At 38.9% G+C, this 24,271-nt stretch overlaps 1 protein-coding gene across 1 annotated transcript in view; it reads right to left on the reverse strand.

Moving 5' to 3' along the window:
• Positions 1–24,271, reverse strand: part of ZCWPW2 (zinc finger CW-type and PWWP domain containing 2) — a 95,996-nt gene that overhangs the window by 8,648 nt on the left and 63,077 nt on the right. The window contains exons 5-7 of the mRNA XM_040246342.1: positions 24,218–24,264; positions 7,762–7,820; positions 2,389–2,456 (exon numbers count right to left, since the gene is read on the reverse strand). Of these exons, the coding sequence (XP_040102276.1) occupies positions 2,389–2,456; positions 7,762–7,820; positions 24,218–24,264 (174 nt within the window). The remainder of the gene's footprint in view (positions 1–2,388; positions 2,457–7,761; positions 7,821–24,217; positions 24,265–24,271) is intronic.

Here is a 24,271-nt window from a genome sequence, read left to right on the forward strand (position 1 = left end):
AACCAAGGAAATAGCTGCAAACACTGATTAATTTTAAGAAGCTATGTGACCTTAGAAAAGGCATATAACCTATTAAGTGCCTCTGTTTTTCCACTGATACCATAGGAATTATAATAAAATATACTTTATTCATCTTATACAGATCTTGTGAGGATTAAACTAATACAGATGAAATGTTTAGAAAAGTGAAGACAGAGTAACTGTTACAGGTGTAGTTTATCATTATCATCATTATTATTCTATTATTATTTCACCATCATAGATGGACTTTTTTGGTCCCTAAACACTGAAAAAAAAAATGGGTTACAGAGACAATCAAACATAATACAAGATATTCCTGGTAGCAATTTCCCAGAAAATACAGACATACTCCACAAATAGTTATTTCTTAGATCAAATCCTTTTTTATAACCATTTTTCAAAATTGTAGTAAATTTACAATGTTGTGTTAGTTTCAGGTGTACAGCAAAGTGATTCAGTTATACACACATACACATATATATTCTTTCTCAGATTCTTTTCCATTATAAGTTATTAGAAAATATCACAAAATACTGAGTACAGTTCCCTGTGCTATACAGTAGGTCCTTGTTTATCTATTTCATATACAGTAGTGTGTAAATGTTAACCCCAAACTCATAAGTTATCTCCCACCCGAGAATTAGATTAAATCTTTACACACCCATGAACATACAGTTTAATCATTTATTTAATGATTCCTCAACTTTTTCTGTTGTTTTCCAGAAACAGTCCTCTCTCTCTTGGATAAGACAGCTTCTCTTGCATTTTCTTTATTACAGATGAAGAAACTGATGTCTGAAAAGGTAGGGTAGTTGCACGTACTTGACTCTCCCTGGGATCTCGAACTAAGGGAGAAAGAAGCAACCGCGGAGCATGAAGCCAAGCGGGCACATCACAGCTGGGGCAGAGGACACAGGGGAGACATGAGCACACAGAGTGTAAAGAAAGAGGGCCTCAAAGTGGAGCCGAGACTCAACAGTCAGATGCTATCATTTTTCTCTGTTGTTTGATCTAGGACTGATCCTAACTTAAGCTAAGAAGAAATGAGAGACATCAGAGACCTGGATCAAGGAAGCCACAGAAATATGAGTAGTGAATAAAGAATCTGAAGAGGATGCAAGCTACTGGAGAAGCACCACTCTTTCAGGACGTGGACAGAGAACACAGAAGAGGAAATGGTTCTGCTCTTCGGCCACAGCGGCTTTGGAGGAGTGAGACACAGACCAGTGAAGCCCCTGGGACAGTGGACTCCTGAGGCTTCCCGAGCCAGGCAGCAGGGAGACTACTGACCAGGCAGTCACTTCTGGTCCACGGATCCCTGGTGCCCTAGGATCTCTCCTGAAGGATCCTGTGCCAGTTGGAGGGGAGGAGGATCCAGCTGTGGTGTCAGGGTCACCTAGTGGGAACTCACTCGAGGGGTAAAATGACTTTTGTTTCTACAGGAATATGTGAGCTGATCATGTGAGGCAAAGGAACAAAGCTGCACTCCCTTGCCAAAAAAGGAGGGACTTTAATTAGCAGGAAAGCAGGAGCAGACTAAGAAGAGAACAACAGAATTCTGTAGTGGTTTAGGACGGAAAAGGAAGATATACAAGAACCACTCTGTCCTTCCTTCCTTTCTATGAGACTATGTACAAATGGCACATTTGGGCCCATAGGATGTGGGGGTGGATACAGGAGAGCAAGTGAGGACTGCCAGCTTCTCTGGGTTTAATCAGCTACGAAACCTCTTTGTGTGACTGCCAAAGTTCCACCTTGAAAACAAGCACGTGCCTCTTTTCAAGACCAAGAAAAATGTAGAAAGAGTGAAGTGCTTCTGAAAGAAGAGCCTTTCCCCCTGCAGGCCACCTTCTCCCTGCAGTGCTCTAGCACCCGCGGCAGCAAGTTCAGCTGGGAGCCCCAGGCTCTGCTCTTCCTCCTTCTCCTCCTTTGGCAGCCCTGACTAAATGTGGAACAGAGTATTCTAGACTGAAATGTACTGATGTCGGTATTTCCTCCTATAACTGCTAGTGCGATATTAAAAAAAAAAATCAAACATATGACAAAGTCAGACAAAATTTAATTTGAGAGGATAGAAATTTAAAGACAATGGATGTACATGAGTTCCTACCATGTACACCCGTGGTGGATTCATGTCAATGTATGGCAAAACCAATACAGTATTGTAAAGTAAAATAGAGTAAAAATAAAAATTAAAAAAAAAAAAGACAATGGAAAAGCCCTAGTATGTAAATTAATACCAGAATGCCACTAATGTTTCTCATATACATATACATGTACCTTTAGTTTTCTTCAAAGGACTAAAATTACGTTTGGTGGAATTAAATATAGGTAAAAGAACTAAAAGCAAGACAGGCCTTCACATACCCATGTTTTCCTTTGATAACGCATCATCTGAACAAACATTTTCAAAAGAAGATTTTAAAACAGCTTTCCTGGAAAAAGAATTTGACAGATTTACTTTTTAAGAACAAGCATGTATATTAAATGATCATTCATGAATACTGGCAACAGTAAATTATGAATATATATTTCTTACCTTGAAGTATCTTTTTTGGGGGTTATTTTACACAGTAAGGAGGGCAGTCAAAAATCAAAGGGGAATAATATTGATTTGAGCTCTCACTCGGTGAGAAGCACTAACAAGCTACTCAGCACTTTACATAGCCTACTTCATATAATCCTCCCTCCAAAAACCTACTAAGTTATTGTTACTCTCATTTTATGAAGAAACTGAGGCACTGAGAAATTGAGAAATTTGACAACATAAGAAAATGGTTGAATGTGACAGAACTGAATTCTGTCCAACTGCAAAATCCATGCTTTTCTCGGTATACTGTGCTACTGATTTAGAGTCAGAAAACATTTCTCCAGGCACATCTTCTCTAACCAGAAGATCCTAAGAAAGTCACGTAACTTCTTTAAGCCACAAATTCTTTATCTTTTAAATGGAGATAATTATGATACACTTCGTATTTATTTGATAGGGTTACTGTGAAGGGTAACTGAGATTAGGAAGTGAAAGTCCTTTATAAAATGCAATTATTCATCTTCAGAAAAAGGACAAAAAAGAAAAGAAGGACTATCATATCAAGCCAGTCTTTAAGCAGGACTCCTTTTCACATAGCACTGCTTACCATTCAATAAAAAAATAAAAAAACCTATACAATTGGTTCAATGACAAACACTGAAACTTGTTATCCATGACTTATTATAAAAGCTTGTTTCTGGTTTGTACTACCTATGTTTAAATTTAAAACCTGTTTCTCCTCTGGTGGCTCACATGATATTAATCTTTGAAACTTAACAGTTCAATATATCTATACAAACATAAAACTTTCTCCATACTTCTAAGACTACTACTTATATTATTAATTCTTTTTAAAAATTTAGAACATAGTTCTCTAGAGAAACAGAATCAAGAACCAGGGGAAGAGGAAGGTAAACTTCTGAACTCATTCTATGAGGCCACCATCATTCTAATACCAAAACCAGACAAAGATATCACAAAAAAAGAAAACTACAGGCCAATATCACTGATGAACATAGATGCAAAAATCCTTAACAAAATTCTAGCAAACAGAATCCAACAACATATTAAAAAGATCACACATCATGACCAAGTGGGCTTTATCCCAGGGATGCAAGGATTCTTCAACATTTGCAAATCAATCAGTGTGATGCACCACATTAACAAATTGAAAGATAAAAACCGTATGATTATCTCAATAGATACAGACAAAGCCTTTGACAAAATTCAACATCCATTTATGATAAAAACCCTCCAGAAAGCAGGCATAGATGGAACATACCTCAACACAATAAAAGCCATATATGATAAACCCACAGCAAACATTATCATCAATGGTGAAAAATTGAAAGCATTTCCCCTAAAGTCAGGAACAAGACAAGGGTGCCCGTTCTCACCACTACTATTCAACATAGTTTTGGAAGTTTTAGCCACAGCAATCAGAAAAGAAAAAGAAATTAAAGGAATCCAGATTGGTAAAGAAGAAGTAAAACTCCCACCTTTTGCAGATGACATGATCCTCTACACAGAAAACCCTAAAGACTCCACCAGAAAATTACTAGAGCTAATCACTGAATATAGTAAAGTTGCAGGATATAAAATCAACACACAGAAATCTCTTGCATTCCTATACACTAACAATGAGAAAACCGAAAGAGAAATTAAGGAAACAATTCCATTCACCACTGCAATGAAAAGAATAAAATACTTAGGGATAAATCTACCTAGAGAAATAAAAGACCTATATATATAAAACTATAAAACACTGATGAAAGAAATAAAAGAGGACACAAATAGATGGAGAAATATATCATATTTATGGATTGGAAGAATCAATATAGTGAAAATGAGTATACTATTCAAAGCAATCTATAGATTCAATGCAATCCCTACCAAGCTACCAACGGTATTTTTCAGAGAACTAGAACAAATAATTTCACAATTTGTGGAAATATAAAAAACACGGAAGAACTGTACAAAAAAGATCTTCACAACTCAGATAATCATGATGATGTGATCACTAATCTAGAGCCAGACATCTTGGAATGTGAAGTCAAGTGGGCCTTAGAAAGCATCACTATGAACAAAGCTACTGGAGGTGATGGAATTCCAGTTGAGCTCTTTCAAATCCTGAAAGATGATGCTGTGAAAGTGCTGCACTCAATATGCCAGCAAATTTGGAAAACTCAGCAGTGGCCACAGGACTGGAAAAGGTCACTTTTCATTCCAATTCCAAAGAAAGGCAATGCAAAAGAATGCTCAAACTACCACACAATTGCACTCATCTCACACGCTGGCAAAGTAATGCTCAAAATTCTCCAAGCCAGGCTTAAGGAATACGTGAACCGTGAACTCCCTGATGTTCAAGCTGGGTTTAGAAAAGGCAGAGGAACCAGAGATCAAATTGCCAACATCCACTGGATCATGGAAAAAGCAAGAGAGTTCCAGGAAAACATCTATTTCTGCTTTATTGACTATGCCAAAGCCTTTCACTGTGTGAATCACAAGAAACTGTGGAAAATTCTTCAAGAGATGGGAATACCAGACCACCTGACTTGCCTCTTGAGAAATCCGTATACAGGTCAGGAAGCAACAGTTAGAACTGGACATGGAACAACAGACTGGTTCCAAATAGGAAAAGGAGTACGTCAAGGCTGTATATTGTCACCCTGCTTATTTAACTTCTATGCAGAGTACATCATGAGAAATGCTGGACTGGAAGAAATACAAGCTGGAATCAAGATTGCCAGGAGAAATATCAATAACCTCAGATATGCAGATGACACCACCCTTATGGCAGAAAGTGAAGAGGAACTCAAAAGCCTCTCGATGAAAGTGAAAGAGGAGAGTGAAAAAGTTGGCTTAAAGCTCAATATTCAGAAAACGAAGATCACGGCATCTGGTCCCATCACTTCATGGGAAATAGATGGGGAAACAGTGGAAACAAGTGTCAGACTTTATTTTGGGGGGCTCCAAAATCCCTGCAGATGGTGACTGCAGCCATGAAATTAAAAGACGCTTACTCCTTGGAAGAAAAGTTATGACCAACCTAGATAGTATATTCAAAAACAGAGACATTACTTTGCCAACTAAGGTCCATCTAGTCAAGGCTATGGTTTTTCCTGTGGTCATGTATGGATGTGAGAGTTGGACTGTGAAGAAGGCTGAGCACCGAAGAATTGACGCTTTTGAACTGTGGTGTTGGAGAAGACTCTTGAGAGTCCCTTGGACTGCAAGGAGATCCAACCAGTCCATTCTGAAGGAGATCAGCCCTCGGATTTCTTTGGAAGGAATGATGCTAAAGCTGAAGCTCCAGTACCTTGGCCACCTCATGCAAAGAGTTGACTCATTGGAAAAGACTCTGATGCTGGGAGGGATTGGGGGCAGGAGGAGAAGGGGACGACAGAGGATGAGATGGTTAGATGGCATCACGGACTCGATGGACGTGAGTCTGAGTGAACTCTGGGAGATGGTGATGGACAGGGAGGCCTGGTGTGCTGTGATCCATGGGGTTGCAAAGAGTCGGACACAACTGAGCAACTGAACTGAACTTGAATAGCCAAAATAATCTTGAGAAAGAAGAATGGAACTGGAGGAATTAACCTGCCTGACTTCAGACTATACTACAAAGCTACAGTCAGCAAGATAGTATGGTATTGGCACAAAGACAGAAAAATAGATCAATGGAAAAAAATAGAAAGCCCAGAGATAAATCCACGCACCTATGGACACCTTATCTTTGACAAAGGAGGCAAGAATATACAATGGAGAAAAGACAATCTTTTTAACAAGTGGTGCTGGGAAAACTGGTCAACCACTTGTAAAAGAATGAATCTAGAACACTTTCTAACACCATACACGAAAATAAACTCAAAATGGATTAAAGATCTAAACGAAAGACCAGAAACCATAAAACTCCTAGAGGAGAATATAGGCAAAACACTCTCCGACATACATCACAGCAGTATCCTCTGTGACCCACCTCCCAGAATATTGGAAATAAATGCAAAAATAAACAAGTGGGACCTAATTAAACTTAAAAGCTTCTGCACAACAAAGGAAACAATAAGCAAGGTGAAAAGACAGCCTTCAGAATGGGAGAAAATAATAGCAAATGAAGCAACTGACAAAGAATTAACCTCAAAAATATACCAGCAACTCCTGCAGCTCAATTCCAGAAAAATAAATGACCCAATCAAAAAATGGGCCAAAGAACTAAACAGACATTTCTCCAAAGAAGACATACAGATGGCTAACAAACACATGAAAAGATGCTCAACATCACTCATTATCAGAGAAATGCAAATCAAAACCACAATGAGGTACCATTTCACACCAGTCAGAATGGCTGTGATCCAAAAGTCTACAAGCAATAAATGCTGGAAAGGGTGTGGAGAAAAGGGAACCCTCTTACACTGTTGATGGGAATGCAAACTAGTACAGCCACTATGGAGAACAGTGTGGAGATTCCTCAAAAAAGTGGAAATAGAACTGCCACATGATCCAGCAATTGCACTGCTGGGCATACACACTGAGGAAACCAGAACTGAAAGGGACACGTGTACCTCAATGTTCATCACAATACTGTTTACAATAGCCAGGACATGGAAGCAACCTAGGTGTCCATCGGCAGACAAACAGATAAGAAGGCTGTGGTACATATACACAATGGAATATTACTCAGCCGTTAAAAAGAATGCATTTGAATCAGTTCTAATGAGGTAGATGAAACTGCAGCCTATTATACAGAGTGAAGTCAGTCAAAAAGAAAAACACCAATACTGTATATTAACGCATATATATGGAATTTAGAAAGATGGTAATAATGACCCTATATGCGAGATAGCAAAAGAGAAGGCGAGGGTGGGATGATTTGAGAGAATAGCATTGAAACATGTATATTATCATATGTGAAATAGATCGCCAGTCCAAGTTTGATGCATGAGACAGGGTGCTGAGGACTGGTGCACTAGGATGACCCTGAGGGATGGGATAGGAAGGGAGGTGGGAGGGGGATTCATGATGGGGAGCACATGTACACCCATGGCTGATTCATGTCAATGTATGGCAAAAACCACTACAATATTATAAAGTAATTAGCCTCCAATTAAAATAAATAAATTAAAAAAAAAGAATCAGGGGAAATGTCATATAAAAATTAAACCATATATAATTTAATTTTATCATAATTTTTCATTTAAAAAACATACCTTTTCCTTTTTCTAAATTTTGGATTTTTCTTTTCAGTATTATTTTTGGAAATTTTCACCTGTAAAATAACCATTAACAAAAAGAAGTGTTAGTTCACGTGGGATATGATGAGCTCAGCATAATAATGGATCCTATACAGTCTGAGTCGGAGAATGCAATGGCATCCCACTCCAGTACTTTTGCCTGGAAAATCCCATTGACGGAGAAGCCTGGTAGGCTGCAATCCATGAGGTCACACAGAGTCAGACACAACTGAAGCAACTTAGCAGCAGCAGCATACAGTCTGAGTAATTTAGCCTAGAAGAGAAACTCTGGCTCCCAGCTGTACATACACCTGTAATTCCAAGTCAACAATTGCTGTAATTGCACTCACCTGCTCAACTTCCAGGAACAACTGACTGATCCTATACAAATGCCTACCCTTATATAGACTCTCCCTTCCTCACTTCACAAACATACAAAAAACACTAAGTAAGACAACTTTTAAATGTTAATACACTTACGATCTTTAAAGAAAGAAATATTCAAATGCCAGAAACATGTGGAATGTAAATCTGTATGTTAGGAACTGACATGTGGAAGGCCTCCAGGGAATCAAAGGGCCAAAGGGGCTTGGGATGGGGTCTTAATGTCTCAGCAAGGACAAGAAGGTGGTGGGAAAATGGGAACCCTGGTAAACTGCTGGTGGGAATGCGGAATGGGAGAGCCATTGTGGAATACAGTGTGATAATTCCTCAATATGCTAAGTGTGGAGTTACCCCATGATCCAGCAATTCCACTCCTAGGATTATGCCCAACATAAATGAATCATATACCATGTAAAAGATTGTGTCTGGTGTGAATAACAGCATTATTCATGATAGCCCAAAAGTAGAAAGAATTTAAACGTCCATTAATGGATAGCTAATATGTGGTATATCCATATGTGTACTCAGTCACTTCAGTCGTGTCTGACTCTTTGTGACCCCAAGGACCATTGCCTTCCAGGCTGTTCTGGCCATGGGATCTTCCTGGCAAGAATACTGGAGTGGGTTGCCCTGTCCTCCTCCAGGGGGATCTTCCTGACAGAGATTGAACCTTCATCTCCTGAGCTGTAGGCAGATTCTTCACCAGTGAGCCACTGGGGAAGCCTGGTTATCCATAGAATGACATATGATCTAGCTTTTATAAATAATGAAGTACTGACACACACTACAACATGGATGCATCCTGAGATCATTATGCAAAGTAAGAAGTTTAAAAAGTCAGACGCAAAAGGCCACATGTTGAATGATTTCACTTATTTGAAATGCCCAGAAAAGGCAAATCTACAGACACAGAAGTACATTAGTGATAGCCATGGACTGCTGCTAAGTCACTTCAGTCGTGTCCAACTCTGTGCGACCCCATAGACGGCAGCCCCCCAGGTTCCCCCGTCCCTGGGATTCTCCAGGCAAGAATACTGGAGCAGGTAGCCATTTCCTTCTCCAATTCGTGAAAGTGAAAAGTGAAAGTGAAGTCGCTCAGTCGTGTCCGACTCTTAGCGACCCCATGGACTGCAGCCCACCAGGCTCCTCCATCCATGGGATTTTCCAGGCAAGAGTACTGGAGTGGGGTGCCATTGCCTTTTCCAAGCCAAGGACTGGGGGATGTGGAAATGAATAGTGATTCCTAACGAATATCAGGTTTTCTTTTGGTAGTATGAAAAAATGTTCTAAAATCAGATAGTAGTATTGCTTGTGCAACTGTTAATATATTAAAAACCACTGAGTTTTATGGTTTAAAATTAAGTTACGCCTTCCTGGCAAGAATGAAGGTAAAAAAAATTTTTTAATGCAGTGACTTGGAAAAATTGAAAAAAAGGAGACAGATAGAATATATTAATGATTAATAACAAAAGGAACCTGGTGTAGCAATACTACTGTTAAAATAAGCAGATGTTAAGGCAAAAAGCATAATCAAAGATAAAAAGGGTTATTCCTTAATGCTAAAAGAAACAATCTACCATCAAAATATAACAGTCCTTAACCTGTACATACCAAACTCTTAGCCTTAAAATATACACAGAGAAACAGAATTACAAGGAGAAACCTGATGAAGAATTTACAGGTATAAAGGGATAATTTAAATTTATTTCTCATTAAAAAGTTATATCTTAATAATCTCTCAAAGGAAGTTTGTATGAAACATTCAGGAAGTTCATATTATTATGATACTAAAGATCAAGTGGTCTTCTTTTTGTGATCTTAACTTCAAGGTCCCTGGTGGCTCAGACAGTAAAGAATCTGCCTGCAATGCAGAAGACCTGGATTCGATTCCTGGGTTGGAAAGATCCCATGGAGAAGGGAATGGCTACCCACTCCAGTATTCTGGCCCGGAGAATTCCACAGACTGTATATAGCCCACGGGATTGCAGAGTCCAATATGACTGGGCAACTTTCACACACAATATTCATATAGCTTTTCCAAGACTGCTTTACATATTTATATGGTTAAAAAAAAGCGCATATAGAAATACTGTTGTTTAAATCAGTGATCTACATCCACAAAGACATTGTAACACTTTATTTCTATCTTGCTATTAAAGATCAGCTCACACTACACACATATTTGAATATGAAGCGAAAGGGTGGTCACAAGTGGAAATGAAATTCAGGTAACAAGGTTGTTGTTCAGCCTCAAAGTCATGTCAGACTCTTTGTAACCTCATGAACTGTAGCACACCAGGCTCCTCTGTCCTCCACTATCTCCCAGAGTTTGCTCAAACTCATGTCCATTGAGTCAGTGATGCTATCCAACCATCTCATCCTCTGTTGTCCCCTTCTCATCTTGCCTTCAATCTTTCCCAGCATCAGAGTCCTTCCCAATGAATTGGTTCTGTGCATCAAGTAGCCAAAGTATTGGAGCTTCAGCTTTAGCATCAGTCCTTCCAATGAATATTCAGTGTTAATTTCCTTTAGGATTGACTGGTTTGATCTCCTTGCTTTCAAAGGGACTTTCAAGAGTCTTCTCCAGCATCACAATGCAAAAGCATCTGTTTTTCGGTGCTCAACCTTCTTTATGATCCAACTGTCACATCCATATATGACTACTGGAAAAATCGTAGGTAACAAAGTACAAAGTGTTTTATAGGTATTAGTAGAGAGAAATACTATTAGACAACTTCCATAAATGAGGTTGAGTTGTGTTGGTGATAATAAATTCCTCTCTACTTTGTTTAACACTTGTCAGATGCCCTGTGCCTCTTTGGTTTTTCCAGTAGTTATGTATAGTTGTGAGATTTGGACCATAAAGAAAGCTGAGCACCAAAGAACTGATGCTTTTGAATTGTGGTGTTGGAGAAGACTCTTGAGAGTCCCTTGGACTGCAAGGAGAACGAACCAGTCCATCTTAAAGGACATCAATTCTGAGCATTCATTGGAAGGACTGATGCTGAAGCTGAAACTCCAATACTTTGGCCACCCGATGCGAAGAACTGACTCATTTGGAAAGACCTGATGCTGGAAAAGATTGAAGGCAGGAGGAGAAGGGGGCGACAGAGGATGAGATGGTTGGATGGCATCACTGACTCGATGGACATAAGTTTGAGTAAACTCCAGGAGCTGGTGATGGACGGGGGGCCTGGCATGCTGCAGTCCATGGGGTCTCAAAGAGTCAGACACGACAGCAACTAAATTGAACTGAACTGTGCCTCTTCCTCTTGCCTTTGACGACATACAGTGGATGGGGATAGGCATTGAATCTGGAAGGATTCGTCTAGACCCTGGCACCTACCAGCAAGGTCACCTTCAGTGAGTCACTGACCTCTCTAACATCCAGCAAGAGTTTGGCATAAAGGAGATTTTTATTTCCTTTGTTTTTAATAAATAAAAATATTTATTAAATATTTTCTAACTAAATGAGACTTTTGTATTTCAGGGTCTTCTTTTGTTAAATAATGCTAAAAAACAAAAACTACCTCAAGGCCTATGAGGGGAGATTAAATTAAATAACATGCCAGGAAGTATCCAAGAGTGCTTAGAAATTAGGTGATGTGCAGTCACTATTTCACTGTTATACTAGTCCACCTGGTCAGGATTCTCCTTGTTCATTAAACCATAGGACAGAGGGTACTTGGCACTTTGATATGGTTGGACTTTGGTCATAGATCAATTTTCCAAATCTGCCATAACAATTTACCACAAATTTGGTAAAGCACAAAAAATTTATTTTCTTACTGTTCTGAAGGATAGATGTGTGTCTCTTATAAGAACACGTGTCATTGGATGGAGGGCCCACATTAACCAGGATGAGTTCATCTCAAAATCCTTACCCAAAGGATGTGCAAAGATCCTTATTCCAAATCAGGTCACATTCTGAGGATCCTGGGGGACACATCTTTTGAAGGCTACCATCCAACCCACTACAAGTAGATATGAAAGATCTACTTTATCTACTCCATGTCTTCTCCTTCTCTTCCTGTGTTGCAAAGCTGACTGACCTATGTTGTCCAGCCCAATGCTATTCAGAATTAAAGCCATGACACGACAGAATCAGTAACACCTGAGAGCTTGTTAGAAATGCAAATATACCCATTCCCAAATCAGATAGTCTGGGGTGGAGCCCAGAATCTGTACTTAAATAAGCTCTTCAGGTGACTCAAGTTTTCCAGGCACTGATCTAGCCCGCAGCATCCAAACAAACGTATTATTAGATAAGGATGAGATGGCTAGATGGCATCACTGACTCGATGGACATGAGTCTGAGTGAACTCTGGGAGTTGGTGATGGACAGGGAGGCCTGGCAGGCTGCGATTCATGGGGTTGCAAAGAGTCGGACACGACTGAGCGACTGAACTGACTGATCATTAATTTTAACAAAAACAAAGCAAGTATTAACTCTTTTCTTCTTGGATGTAAAACAAAGAAGTGTATGTATACAGAACATATGCCATTTACTGAAAAGAAAAATATATATATAATGATAATTAGGATTGCAAACTAGAATGGCAAATGATAGAATTGCCTTTAATTGCAAAGGTCAGAAAATCTATAAGAATTGTACTTATATCAGATTCATATAATCTGCAAAACTGACTTAACATTGCCCATTTCCTCATCTAAATTAAATATCTTTTTTTTTTTTTTTTTTGCCACATGGCATGTGGGATCTTAGTTCCTTGATCAGCGATTGAACGAGCAGTGGGAGCATGAAGTGGTAACCACTGGCCTGCGAGGGAAGTCCCGAAATTAAAAATCTCTTTAAGTGAGAAGAACAAGTTTGTTAGCTGTATTAAATCTGAGGGTGTTAAATTCTGATCAGCATTTTATGTTCACTGAATACATAAATATGTTTTGTAATCTTCTGAGAATAATTGTCAGTCAATAATCACTAAAGAGCTGCCTACTTTGACAGAAGAATGAATCTGAACCTTGAATAATGTACATAAACTGCTGTCAAAAGTCATTATATAGAAGGAAAAGCCAATATTCTCACTCCCCTTTGGTAAATCTGCTGGGAAATATATGCTTGGAATAGGATGAAAACTGGTTTCATGAAACATTGTAAATGATGGTTATTACTTAATCTGAGTATCTTGGGAGAACAAATAATAAAGTTAAGTCTTTGGGCCCAGAGAATATTTGTTTTTAACACTTCTTTGAAAAGAAGGGAAGGTTGAAATGATCATTTTCTAGCCTTATTTTAAGCATGATTTCAACAGATCATCTACAAATCTGGTGTTTCTTACATAGATGGCAGCCAATGACCAATGCTTCAGTCAGGTCAGTCTTCAGCAGAGGAGATTCCTGTGAGGTTTGGACAGTATCAGAGACCAGTCCCTGGCAACATGACTTACCCACCTCTAGCTGTCCCCTGCACTCTCTTCAGCCATGTGGAAGTTCATGCTACTGGTCTGTGGGTTTCTCTGCGTGAGGAGCTGACCAGAGAAAACACTGGAGTGTATGCTCAAGCAGTGACCTGCGGCATGGGAGAATCAGCTCAGTTCAGTTCAGTCACTCAGTTGTGTCCGACTCTGAGACCCCGTGGACTGCAGCACGCCAGGCCTCCCTGTCCATTGCCAGCTCCCGGAGTTTACTCAAACTCATGTCCACTGAGTCGGTGATGCCATCCAACCATCTCATCCTCTGTCATCCCCTTCTCCTCCTGCCCTCAATCTTTCCCAGCACCAGGGTCTCTTCAGATGAGTCAGTTCTTTGCATCAGGTGGCCAAAGTACTGGAGTTTCAGCTTCAGCATCAGTCCTTCCAATGAATGCTCAGGGCTGATTTCCTTTAGGATGGACTCGTTGGATCTCCTTGCAGTCCAAGGGACTCTCGAGTTTTCTCCAACACCACAGTTCAAAAGTATCAATTCTTCGGCATTCATGGGACTATGTTTCCCACTAAAATAGAAGTTGACTGCTAGACCACCTTAGACAGAAGCCAAGAAAAGGCCTGCTGTTAACACCTCACAGTCCTGGTTGAGGACAGAAGTACCGGACACCTCAAGGGAACTCCAATGATTATATACTTCACTGATAAATTTTCAAGTCTTGCACTTGATTTTTTTTTTTTAACAATCTTTGACCATCTATCTATACCACAGGTAGAACATAGCAATTCAGGAAGTTTCTTTAAAAAAAAAAAAACACACAAATTGCACTATATCTATAGAGAGCTTCAGAAAATGAAGGATTAATAGGAACATGGAGGAAAGAGTCCTATGGAAATCAGAAAAAAGCAGAACTTATGTCAGCTGCTAATCTGACTGAATGAAGCTGGTAAGTTAGATTATTTGCCCTGCAATTGGACAGTGTCTAAAAATCCAAGTCTGTTGAAAACAATTCCTATTTCTATACAGTTTTTTCTAAGTCATTAGATATTTCAGCAAGAGGAATGTTGGGAAAAGATAAGGTTTCTCAGTAATACTTTCTAAAATTTACCTATTTCAATTAAATTCTAAAAAGCAGATGTTCTGAGAACATTCAATGATTACAGGACCCATATTACATTTTTTTCTGGACTAAAGAACAAATTTTGAGACCTTAATTAGTGGTTTTACCATTTTTCTCTCCATCAACTTGAGTAGTGAGGATAGGTGGTCTGATTCTCTGACCCATGATCACTGTCAAATGTTCTGAACATTTATCCTCAGCAACATGCAAAAAGAAGATTGTATTTCTCCTACACAGGGACAGACAGACTCTGCACAATAGCATAATTTTAAAAAAAAGATCATTCTTTAAAATATTTTGTCTGCATCCAAGTCTTTACATCAGATCTCTGAGGATTCCAGAGGTTGAAATAAAAGACATTCTTGTACCTAGATTCATAGAAGAATGTAGAAGCTACAACTCCTTTTGTTTGATCTGGGTGACATGCTTCCAGCATGTAGGGGAGTACAGATTTAAGATGTGTACCTAAAATACATACTTCATAACAGAGAAAATTATTTTTGAAGCAAAGTGAAAGTATTTGGGCTTTCCTGGTGGCTCAGACAGTATAGAATCCACCTGAAATGTGAGAGACCTGGGTTCGATCCCTGGGTTAGGAAGATCCCCTGGAGAAGGGAATGGTTACCCATTCCAGTATTACAGTACCTTCTTGAGATTGATATTATCACCTCCATTTGGGCTTCCCTGGTAGCTCAGGTGGTAAAGAACCCACCTGTAATACAGGAGATTCCGGTTCGATCCCTGGGTTGGGAAGATCCCCTGGAGAAGGGACAGGCTATCCACTCCAGTATTCACTGGCTTCCCTGATGGCTCAGACAGTAAAGAATCTGCCTGCAATATGGGAGACCTGGGTTTAATCCCTGAATTGGGAAGAGTCCCAGGAGGGGAACATGGCAACCCACTCTAGTATTCTTGCCTGGAGAATCCCCATGGACAGAGGAACTTTCAGGCTACAGGCCATGGGGTCACAAAGAGTTGGACACGACTGAGTGACTAGGCATGGAAAGCATTAATACATAGACAAAAACAAAAATATCACCCCCAAATCAGTAATATTTTAAAGAATTTTAAAGTAGTCATTTACAGGTTTTTAAAGACCTATAAACAAAATATAAATAAATGTAAAATTTGAAGATCTATGGGCAGAGGTCAAATGTTTATAAATTTGAAATTATAGATTAATTCTAATAAGTTATATGTAAACTTTACTGATTTTCACTGGCATATTTTCTTCCAGTGATAACAATTTTCCTTTGCCAATTAGAAAACAGTAGTTATTTCTATTAGGCATAGAAAGATAATTTTTAATATTTAGGGCAATAGCTAGAATCTATAAAATATACTCATTATTCAAACTCCTACTGTGTATCAATAACCATGCTTCTATGGATTAGTAATACTGGTTTTTGGTTTTAATGGAATGGGGTGAGGAAGGTGACGGTGAGAAGAAACCCAGACTCATCGTGTGTAGCTTGATGTTGGAGATGTGTCTCTGGCTAAGAGAAAGAACTATTCTGGCAATGAATATAACCAATATAACTGAAGAGAGCTGCATAACAACCTTTAGTCCCAAAGCAAAGGACAACACCCGCTCTTCATGTGATTAGTAGGACTCAAGTTGAACAGCTTTTTGTTTCTTAACAAAAGAGCAATCACATTTTGTAGAAGTCTTCTCTTTTTTTTTTTTTTTTTTTTGCTTTCTGGCTCAAAGTTAAATTACAGAATAGAAAATGTGGAGAGTTATGGTTGAAAAGTTTTGAATTTCTGGAATCTATGACACTGGATTTTAAGTATTACTAAACTTGAATTCCAAGTGAATTAATACCTTGAGTGAATTTTCAAATAGGCATCATATGTCGAGAAAGAAAAATTAAGGCAATCTTCTATTATTATAAATGATGACATTTAAAAAAATGAGACTTTAAAAAATAATTAGGATGAAAACAATTCTTAGAAGTTAAGAGGCTATTACTGATAGAGATGAATTTGTTTACTGCATAACTAGATTTAAAATTTTCTCAGGTAAATCAGTACACCAGGACAGGTCACTAGTTTAGGACATGCCACTTCCACCTCCCAAAGCACTCCTGCGACCTGCAACCCCCAAATGGCAACAAGAGACGCCCCACAGCCCTGTGGTGGAAAACCTGCCCTGTGTAAGCTGCCTGCTAAATGACAACCCGCCCACTTGGAGAACAGTACCTCATGTTAGGAAGTGGTCATCTTCTGTCCAGGGACCAAAAACAAAGAGGTGCTCATCTCTGCTATATGCACTCTGATGCCCACTTACCCTCTATTCCCCACTCCTCTCACTCCCATCAACCATCTTAAGAAAACTACCAGGAGATCAGTTTGGCTGAAATCAGATCCATAAACTGAAAGTCAAGTCAGAAAAAGGGTTAAGCAAATATACAAGTCTGAAAGTAGGCTTTTCTATTTAAGAAACAAACAGAATCATCCACACCAGAAAAGAGGTACACTAAGTCAAGGGTACTCCTTGTTCTTACAAATATATAAAAGGTTCTGGATATCAATGACTAATCCATTTTGTCTGATTTTAATACTTTCTACTAATAGTTATCTTACAGAATTCCTATAGATATTAATTTAAGATAAAAGAGGTAAAGCTTGAAACCTAAAGGGCAGGCTTAGTTTTTAAGTTACTAAAGAATATCTTGTTAAAAAATCACTCCCCTGGAAGGAAGTTTGATAACATTGCCTTAGAGTGGCTCAGAGTTTTTCAGGGAAACTGAAATTAGCACAAAAAGAACTTTCTATATGAAGGCTTCCACTGATGACTTAAAGTGATGAATGGACAAATTTATGTATTAATATATATTTTATTAATATTTGAAAATGCAACTCACATCAAAAGAATACATTTATATCTTAAAATTTTATTAGGAAAATTTTAGGGAGTAACGAAAATATTTTCTGTTTTAATCTGGACTGATAGTTACATGGGTATATGCTTAAGGAAAACTCATCAAACTCTACACTTAAGATCTGTGCATTTCATTGTGTTTAAGTTTTACACCAATTAAAAACACTAAATTACAAAAAAGGTAAATCAAATGCAAGAAAGTTATAAAAACTAACAGTATAGAAAATGCCAAACTTTGACAGAATATCTGAATTGATTCAAATTTTGGAAACATTGGCTTATGGGAAGGTTAAAAAAAAATAACATCCAAAGGAAATTAAGTGAGTTTTGAAGCCTGACAGTGACTCTTCCCAAGGGATTCCTCTCTTACCATTCTTTATTGAGATATCTCTTTGCCTGAGGCTAGAAGCCAGCAGGAAAGATCAATTACAATATTTATCTTTGCAGAAAGATGCATATAAAACTAAGTGAATTCAGTGACGTGCTGTATATGAATTCTATATTAATAAGAAGCTTATTAATTAACACAAATAACACTATGGTACTGGCACAAAGACAGAAATATAGATCAATGGAACAAAACAGAAAGCCCAGAGATAAATCCATGGACCTATGGACACCTTATTTTTGACAAAGGAGGCAAGAATATACAATGGAGAAAAGACAATCTCTTTACCAAGTGGTGCTAGGAAAACTGGCCAACCACTTGTAAAAGAATGAATCTAGAACACTTTCTAACACCATACACAAAAATAAACTCAAAATGGATTAAAGATCTAAACGAAAGACCAGAAACTATAAAACTCCTAGAGGAGAACATAGGCAAAACACAATCTGACATAAATCACAGCAGGATTCTCTATGACCCACCTCCTAGTATTCTAGGAGGAAATAAAAGCAAAATAAAAGCAAAAAAAAAACAAATGGGACCTAATTAAAATTAAAATCTTCTGCACAACAAAGGAAACAATAAGCAAGGTGAAAAGACAACCTTCAGAATGGGAGAAAATAAGAGCATATGAAGCAACTGATGAAGAATTAATCTAAACAATATACAAGCAACTCCTGTGGCTCAATTCCAGAAAAATAAACCCAACCAAAAAATGGGCCAAAGAACTAAACAGACATTTCTCCAAAGAAGACATACAGATGGCTAACAAAAACATGAAAAGATGCTCAACATCACTCATTATCAGTCAGTTCAGTTCAGTCACTCAGTCGTGTCCGACTCTTTGTAACCCCGTGAATTGCAGCACGCCAGGCCTCGCTGTCCATCACCAACTTCCGGAGTTCACTCAGTGATGCCATCCAGCCATCTCATCCTCAGTCGTCCCCTTCTCCTGCCCCCAGTCCCTCCCAGCATCAGAGTCTTTTCCAATGAGTCAACTCTTCGCATGAGGTGGCCAAAGTACTGGAGCCTCAGCTTTAGCATCATTCCTTCCAAAGAAATCCCAGGGTTGATCTCCTTCAGAATGGACTGGTTGGATCTCCTTGCAGTCCAAGGGACTCTCAAGAGTCTTCTCCAACAGCACAGTTCAAAAGCATCAATTCTTCAGCACTCAGCCTTCTTCACAGTCCAAGTCTCACATCCATACATGACTACTGGAAAAATCATAGCCTTAACTACACAGACCTTTGTTGGCAAAGTAATGTCTCAGCTTTTAAATATGCTGTCTAGGTTGGTCATAACTTTTCTTCCAAGGAGTAAGCATCTTTTAATTTCATGGCTGCAGTCACCATCTGCAGTGATTTTGGAGCCCAGAAAAATAAAGTCTGACACTGTTTCCACTGTTTCCCCATCTATTTCCCATGAAGTGATGGGACCGGATGCCATGATCTTCATTTTCTCAATGTTGAACTTTAAGCCAACTTTTTCACTCTCCTCTTTCACTTTCATCAAGAGGCTTTTGAGTTCCTCTTCACTTTTTGCCACAAGGGTGGTGTCATCTGCGTATCTGAAGTTATTGATATTTCTCCCGGCAATCTTGATTCCAGCTTGTGTTTCCTCCAGTCCAGCGTTTCTCATGATGTACTCTGCATAGAAGTTAAATAAGCAGGGTGACAATATACAGCCTTGATGTACTCCTTTTCTTATTTGAAACCAGTCTGTTGTTCCATGTCCAGTTCTAACTGTTGCTTCCTGACCTGCATACAGATTTCTCAAGAGGCAGGTCAGGTGGTCTGGTATTCCCATCTCTTTCAGAATTTTCCACAGTTTATTGTGATCCACACAGTCAAAGGCTTTGGCATCGTCAATAAAGCGGAAATAGATGTCTTTCTGGAACTCTCTTGCTTTTTCGATGATCCAGCGGATGTTGGCAATTTGATCTTTGGTTCCTCTGCCTTTTCTAAAACCAGCTTGAACATCAGGAAGTTCACGATTCCCGTATTACTGAAGCCTGGCTTGGAGAATTTTGAGCATTACTTTACTAGCGTGTGAGATGAGTGTAACTGTGCGGTAGTTTGAGCATTCTTTGCCATTGCCTTTCTTTTGGAGTGAAAAGTGACCTTTTCCAGTCCTGTGGCCACTGCTGAGTTTTCCAAAGTTGCTGGCATACTGAATGCAGCACTTTCACAGCATCATCTTTCAGGATTTGAAATAGCTCGACTGGAATTCCATCACCTCCACTGGCTTTTTTCGCAGTGCTGCTTTCTAAGGCCCACTTGACTTCACATTCCAGGATTTAAATTAGGCCTTTATTGGGGTTTCCCCTTGCCACAAGACAGGACAGAGTAAAGGATTTAGAACTTTGGCTACTTTGAATAATTCCAGAATGCTCTGGGCTGGAGGAAGGGTCTTCATTTGGCTGGAACCTGGCCTGGGGATAATTTAGGACAGGGGCAATGCTGGCTCAGTATTTTAGAATATGATAAGAAGACAGTTGGGAGATGTGGAATTGGAATTGGTTAGTGCATATGAAGGAGGTCCCCTGTGTATCTTGAAGCACTGGCTAGCCTTCAGAGGGTTAGTCCCTCCCCAGACAAAAAGGTTTTTTAAAATGTCAAATCATCATGATATACGTATATACATAGAGTCTGAGAAAGGAAGCACTATGAAAAAAATTTTTTTGAAAAAAAGTAATGAAGGATCACTAACCCACACATTAAAGAAAAGATAGAGAATAAACACAGCAATTTGGAATTCCTTTTAAGACTACATATGTAAATAGATACAGAAATGGATATTCTGTCATGCACAATGCTGCATGTTGTATTATGAAGAAGGTATACTAAACATTACAGCATGTGTGCTCAGTTGCTCAGTCACATCCGACTCTTTGTAACCCCGTGGACTGTAGTCCACCAGGCTCCTCTGTTCATGGGATTCTCCAGGCAAGAATACTGGAGTGGGTTGCTATTTCCTCCTCTAGGGGATCTTCTCAACCCAGGCATCCAATTCTTGTCTCCTGCATTGTTAGGTGGAGCCTTATTGAGCCACCTGGGAAGCCTCATACTATCTATTATAGAGAAGAAAACAAAAGAAAAGCAGAAAAGTAGGGAAAGATTATTTATTAGTATAAATGGTATTGGGATAAGCAGTGAGTGCAGGGAGAAAACACGTCTTTTTCCACCACCCTTCTAAGTTCTCATTTGGGGCCCCTATAACAAAAGGCAGATGAAAAAGAGAAAAGCATGCAAAATTATCTAATATAAGTTTTATGTGACTGGGGAGCCTCCCAGAGAAGCAACTCAGCCTCAGGGTTGTGACTCTGGGTGTGATAAGGCGTGGAAAGTCACAGGGATGTGACAGGACAGGAAGGGGCTCGGGCTACATGTGGAGCGTGCTTCAGAGGACTCTCTGCGTCCTGTGTCTGTGGAGACAGAAGGCTCCTGTCCTCCACGTACAGGGAAGACAACTCCCTCACGAGGCCCTATGACCTGCTTCAGGGGAAGGTCAGAAAGTCCTTCCTACCTGGTGTTTCACAAACTCCTTCATCTGAGAATACTCAATACACCAAGGTGCTGTATTCTGGGGCAGCATGTCCTGAGTCTTATCACTATAAGGCTGCTGCAATTTTTTATACTCTATCATTGTACCACATGTAAAAATAAATCCATATTCCCACAATAATAGCTAACATTTATGAAATGTTTCCTATTTTCCAAGCACTGTGCTATGTCCTTTATATAAATTGTCAAGAGTAATTTTTATATTATAAGACTTTGTTATTCTTCCCATTTAACAGGAGGAAACTGAGAGCATAGAGAGTTAAGCAGCCAAATTGAAGATCATAGCAGTGGTAGGTGACAGACCAGGACTCTATCCCCTTTACAATTAAATATCTGGTCGAAAATGTTACAGTATGTATGGTAGAAAATAAGTAAATTATCCAGTAATTTCAAGAACGTGTTTATTTCCATTTTCCTCTCCATAAGAAGTTTTTGAAATTTCATGGCTTTGGGTCTAATTTGCAATATTTCACTATTATTTTATATTAAATCACTCTGCAATTATATTGGTAGTTTGTTGAGTTCAGCAGGACATTCAAAAGTCATACCTAATGTGGGACAGACATTACACAGTCCTGTCTGGTGCACTGCAAGATATCTCCTGCCCTGAATCTTTGCTCAGTAGAACAGCTTGTGAAAGTGAATGTTGCTCAGTCGTGTCCAACTCTTTGCAACCCCATGGACTATACAGTCCATGAAATTCTCCAGGTCAGAACACTGGCTGCTGCTGCTGCTGCTGCTGCTGCTAAGTCGCTTCAGTCGTGTCCAACTCTGTGTGACCCCATAGACGGAAGGCAGCCCACGAAGCTCCCCTCTCCCTGGGATTCTCCAGGCAAGAACACTGGAGTGGGTTGCCATTTCCTTCTCCAATGCATGAAAGTGAAAAGTGAAAGTGAAAGTGAAGTCGTGTCCTACTCTTAGCGACCCCATGGACTGCAGCCTACCAGGCTCCTCCGCCCATGGGATTTTCCAGGCAAGAGTACTGGAGTGGGGTGCCATTGCCTTCTCCGCAGAATACTGGAGTGGGTAACTTTTCCCTTCTCCAGGGGATCTTCCCAACCCAGGGACAGAATCCAGGTCTCCTGCATTGCAGGTGGATTCTTTACCAGCTGAGCCACAAGGGAAGCAGAATGTCTTGTATTCCCCCAATTACTATACTCCCAAACACCTCCACACATTCCTAAAATATCTGTTAGGGCAGTGTCTCTCAAACTACCTGTGGTAAAAAACCAGTTACCTTCCCCAACTCCATAATCTGTCCAATATCTATACCTTTATTTAAAAAAAAGTCACTAGGGGAAAATGAAACAAAAAATTAAAACATACAGAATATAAGTTCCATTTTATTGCATTTGACAGACAAAAATTACCATGCAAGTGTCTAAATGTTTACTGTCAGTTTTTGCTCTTATCTCATTGCAGGCCAATAAATAAGATAGTTTACAGACCAGTTCTGGTTCGTGGGCCACATTTTGAATAGCATTGACCTAGAGACAGTACCACCTTTGTTGAAAATCACTAGTAAAAATAAAGCAATACATAAGAATGGTAGTTAATATTACCTTTAAAATTTTTATGCTAAATATCCTCCAGTAGAGACTGAAACAAACAACAGTACCCAGATAAACAACCCTGCACTACTTCACACACTCCTGTCTAAAGCTTCAGATGTGCACACAAGTCCTAGTTCGTCCCTTTTTTAAAGGGCAACCTTGTCTTCTGATGTTGAATTTCTCTTTGCAAAGGTGCATCTACACTATTTACAGAGTGAAAAGTCCAGATTCCTTTTATGAGCAAAAAGCAAAAGGATAAAAACAAAATTTGATTTTAACAGGACTCATAAAAATATACATACACGGAACACAAAAATGATGGTCCTCTCACTGCCTGTCCACATGGAGGTTCCTGCCCATCAGCCTTTCCCGTTTCCCCACGTCACACTTGACTTCCTGAGAGTTCACCCTGTGCCCGCCCCATCACTCAACACAGGAAGGACCACAAGGATAGGCTTTGCTTTCGATCATGGTCCACTTACTTATGACACTCATACATTACTTGTCCAGAAGAATTTGTTTTAAAGCATTGACTCCTTTTCTTTTTTAGTGGTGTCCTATTGAGAATATTGTCACATGAGAACACTGTCAAGGCTTCTCCTATCCTAACCATAGCTTTGACAGTAAGTAGAGTTAAATATCTCTCCACACACAATGTACAGAATGACATTAAATTTTTAAAATTGCTTTAAAATGCTATTAACTTTACAAATTTTCATTAAAAAGATTCAAACAAATGTCTGATGTTGTTCTCTACTTAATTTTAAGATAAAGTCCACAATAAGCTGTGAATTTTAATTATTTCAATTTTCTATAAAGATTTCACATGACATAAAATATTTTAGTATGAGAAATATTAAAATATGAGTATGTATAAATAAAGGCAATTGTTTATTTCTTAACTTAAAACTTTTATTATCTAATATTTGAAAATTCTATTACACTGATATAAGCAACAAAAATATTAAATTAACCATAAAAATTAAAATATTAACCATTAATATTAAATATAAATACTAAATTCCTAGTGTCAACCAAACACTTAGAATAAAAAAATCAATTATGTCATTTTGATTTAGAATATTAATTTTCTTTTAAAATTGTATTAATCAGATTGAATTTGAATTCTGTACATTTAATAAAATATGATCTTACCCTTTTCTTGGCCACCACAGTAACTTTGCCAGCTGCTTTGGATTTGTCTGTAAG

The sequence above is a fragment of the Oryx dammah genome, unplaced genomic scaffold (genome assembly GCF_014754425.2).
Source record: "Oryx dammah isolate SB20612 unplaced genomic scaffold, SCBI_Odam_1.1 HiC_scaffold_9, whole genome shotgun sequence".
Lineage (NCBI taxonomy): Eukaryota > Metazoa > Chordata > Mammalia > Artiodactyla > Bovidae > Oryx > Oryx dammah.